The sequence below is a fragment of the Penaeus monodon genome, chromosome 5 (genome assembly GCF_015228065.2).
Source record: "Penaeus monodon isolate SGIC_2016 chromosome 5, NSTDA_Pmon_1, whole genome shotgun sequence".
Classification (NCBI taxonomy): Eukaryota; Metazoa; Arthropoda; class Malacostraca; order Decapoda; family Penaeidae; genus Penaeus; species Penaeus monodon.
The window spans coordinates 54125927-54135926 of NC_051390.1; the positions used below are offsets into that span (position 1 = coordinate 54125927).

Genomic DNA, 10000 nt, shown 5'->3' on the forward strand with positions numbered 1-10000 from the left:
TAAGAGAAATAAGGAGATGAGGATGAAAGAGGGAGAAGGAGATGGAGATAAAAGAAAGAGATGGGGAGTAAAGGAGGAGGATAGGGGAGAGGGAGAGGGAGAGAGAGATCTCGCCTCTGAAGTAAATCTCTGACTGTCTGTCTGTCTCTGTCCACGTCTCGCTCTTTCTTCTCTCATTCCTCTCTGTCCATCTGTCTGTTTCTCTCTTCCTTTCAGTCTTTTTTTTTCTTGTCTCTCTCCCCCATTCTCTCTCTCTCTCTCTCTCTCTCTCTCTCTCTCTCTCTCTCTATATATATATATATATATATATATATATATATATATATATATATATATATTTCCATCTTCCTCTCCCTCTCTTTTTCTTTCTCTTTCCCTCTCTCTTTTTTCTTTCTCTCCCGCTCTCCCCCCCCTCTCTCATACTTTCTCTCTCTCCCTCACTCTCCCCCCTCTCTCTCACTCTCTCTCTCTCTCTCACTTTCACTCTCGCTCTCACTCTTTCACTCCCTCTCTCAAATCATTTAGAACTACCACAACAAGCGTTATGCTGCTTGATGGCTGTAACGCAAATTGTGTGTGCAGGCTCTTAAACAACAGGTATATTTTAAACGATTTATGCAAATCAGACTTTCATTAAAGAGAGGATAGTCTGTCTGCAATTCTAAACAACCCTTTCAGTTCTGTAATAATCGAGCAATATATTTTAATGTTAGAAGTTAATACAGGGAAAAAGCTATATTAAAGCATCGACTCCTACAGGTCGCAGTAATAACACTTGATTCTGTCTTTATTACACAGCACCATGGCACTGTAAATTTACTTACCATTTTGCCGATTTCAAAATACAGGAAGGGAAAAAAATCTTCCACCGATGATCGCACAGCCGACAAGGACGTTAATGAATCCCCACGAGCAATGCTCACCTCGGGCGCTCCTAACCGGCTATATATGTGAGCGTGAGGATGACGATGCCAGCTACACATTTTTGTCTTATATAAAATCGATATTTATTATTATTTTTAAAACTTCTGGCTCTACTGTCTACTTTTGATGTGACTTTTAGGAGACGGGTGTAGGAAGAAATTAATTCCGGTGGAGTATCATGCCTTAAAAAATATATATATATCGACGTTAATCCTTCGCTGGCAACTGAAGTCAGACGTTTTTCTCAAAGTTGCATTTTGATTGGTATTCTGCCACGCCCATTTGCTGAAACGTTTTGACTGGGCAAGCGATTACATTTGTATAAACGTTAGGACTGGGTAAGTGCAAACTCATATGAATGAACGTTTTCACCGAGCAGTCAAAGATGTAAGTGCATGATTTGACTGACCAAGCAAACACATTTGTATGAACGTTTTGACTAAGCAAACGTTTTGATTAGCCAGTCGATAATGTGTACGCATGAACGTTTTAAATTTAAATGGGTAAACGAAGACGTCTATACATAAACTTTTTATTTGCCAAGCGAAAACACACTGACAAAAACGTTTTCCCTGAACAAGCGCAGGTGCGGCTGCTTAAACGTTTTAACTGGGCTAGTAAAAAAAAGAAAGAAAAAAAAAACGTTTCTATAGCAGTGTTTTGGCTGCAACACGGCATCTTTATCAATGTTTTGACTGTGTGTGTGTGTGTGTGTGTGTGTGTGTGTGTGTGTGTGTGTGTGTGTGTGTGTGTGTGTGTGTGTGTGTGTGCGTGTGTTTGTGTGTGTGTGTGTCTGCATACGCTTTGTATTCGTATAAGAGAGAGAGAGAGAGAGAGAGAGAGAGAGAGAGAGAGAGAGAGAGAGAGAGAGAGAGAGAGAGAGAGAGAGAGAGAGAGAGAGAGACTTTTTTTACTTTTACAAGTTTATTGAGACAAAAGCTTATATCTTAAGAGGATGAGGTTAAGTTATCCTAACCCTTAACTTAGTAAGAGAGAGAGAGAGAGAGAGAGAGAGAGAGAGAGAGAGAGAGAGAGAGAGAGAGAGAGAGAGAGAGAGATGAAGAGAGAGAAGAGAGAGAGAAGACGAGAAGAGAGAAGAGAGGAGAGAGAGAGAGAGAGAGAGAGAGAGAGAAGAGAGGAGAGGAGAGAGAGAGAGAGAGAGAGAAAGAGGAGAGAGAGAGAGAGAGAGAGGAGAGAGAGAGAGAGAGAGAGAGAGAGAGAGAAGAGAGAGAGGAGTGAGAGAGAGAGAGAGAGGAGTGAGAGAGAGAGATAGAGAGAGAGAGAGAGAGAGAGAGAGAGAGAGAGAGAGAGAGAGAGGGAGAGAGAGACAAACAGACAGACAAACAGACAGACAGACAGACCGCGAGCAGCTTATATCTAACATACGGAACTTCTACGAAAAACAAAACGTTTCCCAAGCTAGGAACACCACAATTATCGCATACCTCCCTGCAAAGTTCTCTAGTGGATTGTCAACAACGTTACTTTCCCTGATAACGTTTATCAGGTGAAAGGTGATATATCACCCCCCTCCCCACACCCGTAAAACAAAGGCATTAATTATTACTGTAGAGTCGGTATGGTCGAAAACCCTACTTTAACTTAGGGATTTTTGAGTCTTATGGTTAACATGTCTTCGATCAATACACGTATTTTAATGAGATTTACTGAATCCTTTTTATATGCCCATCTATTATGATATCATAAGGAATTGTAATTTCATTTGGAATATATATTTCTTCAATGAGGAAATTCGGTGAATGGACAATAGCAATAGTGATATTTGTATATGCATATATATATATAATATATTATATATATATATATATATATATATATATATATATATAATATATACATATAGTATATGTATATTATATATATATATATATATATATATATATATATGCTATATATATATATATATATATATATATATATATATATATATATATATATATATATATATATATATATATATATATATATATATAGTTTATAAGAGCCCAAAATATCTACATCTGCCTATATGTTTATCTGTATAAATATGTATTTCTTCATCTCAGTACCTGCCAATCTCTCTCTCTCTCTCTCTCTCTCTTTCCTTCATTCTTTCTATCTCTGTCTCTTATCTAATTTTCTGTCTCTCTGTCTCTCTCTCTCTCCTCTCTCTCTCTCTCTCTCTCTCTCTCTCTCTCCCTCTCCCTCCCTCTCCCCCCCCTCTATCTCTCTCACTATAGCAAGAATGAGCTTACACAATTACAGTATGGCCAATCACAATGTTCTCTGTTTATCTATTTGTTATTGTTATTAATCTAACCATGATTATTTCATCTTTATCTATCCTCTAATAATATATATTTGACTCTTAAATGGCAGACACACACTAGCAAGGTAGCTCTCTCAGGTGGGATAAAATTCCAGCTGCCTTCCACCAACCTTCTTTTCAAAAACATAATATTACACAACACATCATTATGCATCTATCCTTAGTGTGATATAGGAAGATACTGATGATTTTAAAGTTATAACCATACTGAAATAAGGATAAAAAAGACAATAATACTAGCTCAATCATTTACTTCCGTGCATGTCTCTCTCATTACACAGAATTCAAACTTCGAGTCTGAAATTATACTGAAAGTCAGTTTTATCATAACGGAAAAGACATCAACCTCTCTATAATAAATACCAAACTTTCTCCTAAAAAATAAGAAGCTTGAATATACCCAATGAATTATACATATGAAATAAATATATAGTTATAGAAAATAAATTACATACTTCAAAATCTACATCTTTTATTGGCAGCATATTCATAAAATAAAGTATACTCTTCTTTCCTATACATTTCATAATATTCTAAATTGTATTCAGTTTGTTGTTCCATCCTGTAGAAAATATTTATTTTACTATTAATATTTTTAGTCTGAAAATAGTTGTGCTATCATTAAGAACAATTTTCTTTATGGCAAGAAGGGGATCAAACTCCCTCTAAAATTATTATTAATACTTAAAATTAATATTTATAAAACCAATTTTAAAGAGCAATGAAAGAAGGAACATTTAAAACCATTTTTGTTCTGTTACAATATTTTCAAGAGAGTGAAGTATTAATGATTAATGGCTAATGGTGAAAATAAATAAATGTACTAGCCATCTAAGGTCATATAGCACTATGATAAAATATTGCAGCAAAAAGAACAGAAATGAATTAATGTTTAGGGTAAAGTGTGTAAGACGTTAGAGGTTGAACAGAACTACAGTGCAGTATGGTAGTGACAAGGGTAGAGGGGGGAGCTGATGGGGTTTAGTATAAGTAAGTGTTTTAAGGGGGAAAAGAGTGAAGGGTGAAGGGCAGTTAGATCAAATGCAGAGTATTTATGCATCGGAGTAGGAGAGAAGAAATTGTCAAAGGGAGAGGTAGGGGATTCCGAGAGGATGTCCAGCACTGAGGGGTCGGGGAGAGAGGATAAGTGAGGAAAAGCAGAGGTATGGGTTGCAGTCAAGCAGGGACAGGATAGTAGAATGTGTGAGATTAAAAGAGAAACACTGCATGAGGACCATAGAGGTGGATCAGAATGTGACATGAGATAAGAATGTGTGAGGAAAGTGTAGCCAATACATAATCAGGCAAGAGCAGTGTCCCAGCATCTACTCTGATAGAATGGGACAGCCCAAAGAGAGATGAAAAGTTTTATGGTATGTGGTTTATCTGCAGCACGATTAGACCAGAAAGTCTTCTCTGCATCATTAGAGAAGAGAAAATTACCCGAGGGAAAAAAAAAATCAACACAAAGAAAGTTCATCTTGTATACAGTAAGCTTTTTTTTTCTGTCATTTTCTCAGTACAGCACAGGTTTTGTCATTCATATGGTCATAAAGTGTATAGCAAGAAAATACCTCACTCCCTTGTAAAAATGTATTAGAGGTTGGTAACTTAAAGATTACTTGAGCACAGTAAGTACAAAATTAGTTGCAGTACCATATGTAAAGTACCCAACATATCAAACCTTCATTGATAGTGGAAGAACATGACTGGAAGAACATGTAATGAATAAACAATCCTAGGTATAAATCTTGGATTTAGGATAATACTGTGTTTCAGTAGGTAGGTAGAAAGACAGTGTGGAATACTCTAGGACACACACAAAAGAAGGGTATAAAATAGATAATATAGTTAGGATTGTCTGGAAAATATATGCCTGCTATAAAGATCAGAATCTATCGAAGAACATTTTGTATGAAAATGCTTTGAATTATTTTTAGACTGACAAATTGTAGAATTATGTCATTCTAAACTAGTCCTTTAAGCGTGCTCCAATGAATAATCAAAATGTGTTCATGGATCTACAATTGCACAAAGTCATATTAATTATTAATTTTTATTATAAACCTCGTACCCTTGTTTATCTTAAGGGAAGTGATGAACCTTGACCAAAACACCATTTTTTTAAAACTTAAATAATAAAACAAGGAGTAATAAAAATATACAAGCAATACATTGCACACTACAAACAAGACATGAATCTTTTGCAACATCTTACAGTTCCATTGACGGACATGAACCTCATATAACACTGAAAGCTAAACCTTGACTTATACTTTATAAATATTCATCGTAACATTTACATCTAATTGAAAAAATGTCTTAGTTTCTCCTCTCCTGAAAATTCACATTTTTCTTAGTGCAGCAAAAATGAGAGAGATTAGAAAAGGAAGAGGCTTGACTAGACCTGAAGATGATATGTAATAATTACGCGTGAGCAAATGTCTCCATCGCCTTCTTGGTATCATTATTAGGACCCCAAATACAAGCAAGATCTCTGCATTACAGCAACCCATTATTTCCTACAAAAGAGACACATGACTGTTATCTGTCACCAACTACTCCTTGAAAAATACACCGAAGTTCATAATTTCATCCCAAAAGAACACTCTTCACACTCAGAACAAATATATAACATACAGAACATAATTCTACACCACCCTTCCCAAATGCAAACAGTAAACATAACTATCCAATATAAATTCAAGACAGAAATGAGGTCAATGGAATGTAATAATTAGTGAAAAGAAATACATGTTGTAAATTCATTGTCTTTGGCATGTGAAAGATAGGAACTGTGTCTGAATAGCCAGTAAGGGAAGGGGAAGAAGGAAAGGAGGAGGGAGGGAGAGGGGGAGGGGGAGAGGGAGAGAGAGAGGGGGGAGGGGGGGGAGAGGGAGAGAGAGAGGGAGGGAGGGAGGGAGGGAGAGAGAGGGAGGGAGGGAGGGAGAGAGAGAGGGAGAGAGAGAGGGAGAGAGAGAGAGAGAGAGAGAGAGAGAGAGAGAGAGAGAGAGAGAGTGAGAGAGAGAGAGAGAGAGAGAGAGAGACAGAGAGACAGAGAGAGAGAGAGAGAGAAAATGAGAGACAAAAAGAGACTGAAAATGAAAGACAGAAAGGGACTGAAGATGAGAACAAGGAAGAGAGAGAGAAAAAAGAGAGAGAAAGCAACTGAGCAAGAATGTGAACTATAAAGAGATACAACTAATATTTATAATAGGAATTAAGAGAACATTTTAGTGTATGTGAATTCTTATGTCTGCGTATTTCATTTCAATAATGGCCATTTCGCTAAGAATTGTTCCAGCTTTTATTATTCACTGCTTCTTTCATGGTGGAAATGATTTCTCTTTTCTCTTTTTTACTTTTATTCCTTTCATTAATTATAAATAACTACAGACTGTTCTTGTATTCCTTAGTTCACTCTAGATTTTGTCATTAGAAAAGATATGTATATATATTTTTGTGCATGTAAATCAGAATATATGTTTCAAACCAAATATGCTCCAATCCCCTACATCAATCTAAGGCTTAAATCATTAAAAGGGAGGAGCAACATATGAAATATAAAATCACATAACCATTACAAAAGGGAAAAGAAAGAGAAACAATAAAAATAGACACCAGCACACATCAAACTTTCTCAAAAATCTTGGCAATCTCCAACGCCACTTTCCTGAGGGCAACACTCTGCATGTTGCATATTGCCGACACCACGACACCCTTTGGGAGTTTCCCCTCCCCGTTCTCCTTTAGCACCCCAGGTTGAGGCAGTATGAGAAGGACACTGCTAGCACCTATGGCACCCCCAGTGTGAGACGCGCACTGCCTGTTCTCACGGCAAAACGCACACTTGATACTGTCCTCGACGGCACCCCAGCCGAGCCCATACCCATTGGAGGGATTAGGGCCTGATACTGGGGTCCAGAGTTCCTTCATAGTTTTCCACTTTAGGTAACCAGGCAGTCCTGACGAAGAAAGACAAGTGGTTGTTTTAGTAAAGGTATAAATTAGAAGCAATAATTCTACAGTGCAAGATACGTGTATGTTTTGATATAACAATTTCATCAAAATTATGTCATTTTTGTAACGACAATTGTGAAATTGTAATACGAACATTGAAAAAGAAAAAGTAACAGTAAGAGAAGATAGAGAGTGAGAGTGAGAGTAAGAGTAAGAGTAAGAGTAAGAGTAAGAGTAAGAGGGAGAGAGGGAGAGAGGGAGAGAGAGAGAGAGAGAGAGAGAGAGAGAGAGAGTGAGGAGGTGAGAGTGAGAGAGAGGAGAGAGAGTGAGAAAGAGAGAGAGAGAGAGAGAGAGAGGAGAGATGAGAGAGAGGAGAGGGATGGAGAGGAGAGGGAGAGAGAGAGAGAGAGAGAGAGAGAAGAGAGAGGAGAGAGAGAGAGAGAGAGAGAGAGGAGAGAGAGAAGAGAGAGAAGAAGAGAAAAGAAGAAGGAGAGAAAGAAAGAAAACAGATCAGTCTAAAGAACAGGAAACTAAAATCTCGTAAACAGCAACAAAATGACAATCATTAGGGGAAACAAAAACAATACAGGTCTATATCAAAACCATGGAAACTAAAACTCTCGTAACTCAGCAACAAATATGACATTATCCATTTGTTGCCACAAGCTTCCCAAAACACCAATAACACGGGACACAAGTACAACACCAGATATAATAATAGTATGTAATCTAATGGACATACCTTTCACCTGGGTTGACTATCATACTCCCAATGTGTGAGTCTTGCACCGTGGAAGAACAGACGTAGAGTGTAAGTAAGGGCGTTCAGCCGCGGTTCGTGTAGAATCTGGAGGAAGGAGAGCAACTGTATAATGTACAGTATAATAATATATATATGTATATATATATAAATATATATATATATATATATATATATATATATGTACATATATATACATAATATATATATAATATATATATATATATATATATATATAATATATATATATATATATATATATTATATATATTATATATATATATATATATATATATATATATATATATTATATAATATGATATTACATATATATATATATATATATATATATATATATATATATATATATATATATATATATATATATATATATATATATATATATATATATATATTATGATTTTAATGTTGAATCTGTGAGATAAAAAAAAAAGAATAAAAATTAGTAATATCTGAACTATGACATAAAATGAATAAAGAATAAGTAAGAATGAAAACTTGTGAGGTACGATATAATACCTACACTATGGCATTACCCTTTTCAGACTTCAAAAACACATACAGAGCCCCATTACCCAAATAGACACTTACCAATAAATACGAAGGCTAATCCTCTTACTGCCTACTAACCTGGCCCTATTGTAGATGATAGGAGTATACACGTCCAGGTAGGTATTCTCTAATCCCAGTTCGTGAAACAACTGTGCGACGACTTTGGTGAATGGCTTGCCTGCCGCGCCTTCAACCACGCCACTAACAACTGTCCAGCCGTGGGTCGTGTAGAGGTAACCAGTGCCTAGAAATAACGTCAATATTAGATAAGTCATTAGGTATAAAAGAAAAAAAAAAAGTTAGAATCTGTTATGATATCTATTTTGTAGAGCTATCATATCTTTTTGTATTTTCATTTTTTTCACTGTAAATAATCTTCATGCAAAGTATCAAAACCTGTGTAGAAAACTTGAATACTCTTAAGTTCACAGAAGTCTCTGGTAGTCATTAAGTTAAAGTGTTTACGAATACCTGAGAAAATTATTAGAGAAAGGAAGCATAAAACAACATATACAAAAAAATTTAGTATCGATTATATGGTTAACAAATCTAATGGCATTTCATTCGTTTTAATCTATTTCTTTCCCGGATTTTGGATTTATCTACTTATTTACCAATGACTACTATTCTTAGGCATTACTAGTCTAAACACAAATGTTCAAACCTGGCTTAAAGAATAGCTCATCATCTTGAAACAGTTTGAGAGCCTCCTCTATGGACTCAAATTTCTCCTTGATGTAATACTCCTGCATGTCAAACTCGTTTTCCTCTTCTTCCTTTCTCTTGCTCTTTCTCTTCTTGTTCGCTTTGCCTTTCAAGAGTTTCTCCAGCTCTGCTTTCTTCGTCTCCACAACAGACTGCGAACTCTCACTGCTTTCGCTGTCCTCCTTCCCCTGCACTTCTGACGGTGCCTTTTCTGCCATCGTCTTTTCCCCACTGTCCTCCTTAGCCTGTTTAGTCTTCCCCCTTTTCTCTCCAGCTCCTTCATCTTTCTTCTTGATTTCCCCACTCTCCCCCTCAACCCTCGACTCCGCCCCCTTCTTGCCTCCCGTGCTGTCATTCTTTTCCTTCTTCTCCTTCTTGTTAGGGTCCTTCAGGGCGTAGTGGCGAATCCCTGACTGGTGGCTCAGGAGGTGTCGTGTTGTTATCGTTACCTGTGTTTCAAGTGCTAGAGGTTACTCTTCCGTATTACTGCTATAAACACATTAAACATTACACACTTTAGATTAGAGTGTATGATTAGAATGTAATCTATAGTATGTTGTTCACGAGCTCTGAATAACATGAATTTTTATCATAAAAAGTGACAAAATATTGTTAGTCTTAAGGTAGAAGCCATTGTAAATTGAGAAATATATGAATTTTAATTACACTGATGATGATGATGATGATGATGATGATGATGATGATGATGATGATGATGATGATGATGATGATGATGATGATGATGATGA

General features: G+C 36.4%; 1 protein-coding gene across 1 annotated transcript in view; it reads right to left on the reverse strand.

Annotated features, from left to right (window-relative positions):
* Positions 1 to 6322: 6322 nt before the first annotated feature.
* The window catches only part of LOC119573588 (serine beta-lactamase-like protein LACTB, mitochondrial), an 11003-nt gene continuing 7325 nt past the window's right edge, over positions 6323 to 10000 (reverse strand). The window contains exons 5-8 of the mRNA XM_037920798.1: positions 9211 to 9700; positions 8586 to 8790; positions 7963 to 7979; positions 6323 to 7218 (exon numbers count right to left, since the gene is read on the reverse strand). Of these exons, the coding sequence (XP_037776726.1) occupies positions 6884 to 7218; positions 7963 to 7979; positions 8586 to 8790; positions 9211 to 9700 (1047 nt within the window). The 3' untranslated portion in view covers positions 6323 to 6883. The remainder of the gene's footprint in view (positions 7219 to 7962; positions 7980 to 8585; positions 8791 to 9210; positions 9701 to 10000) is intronic.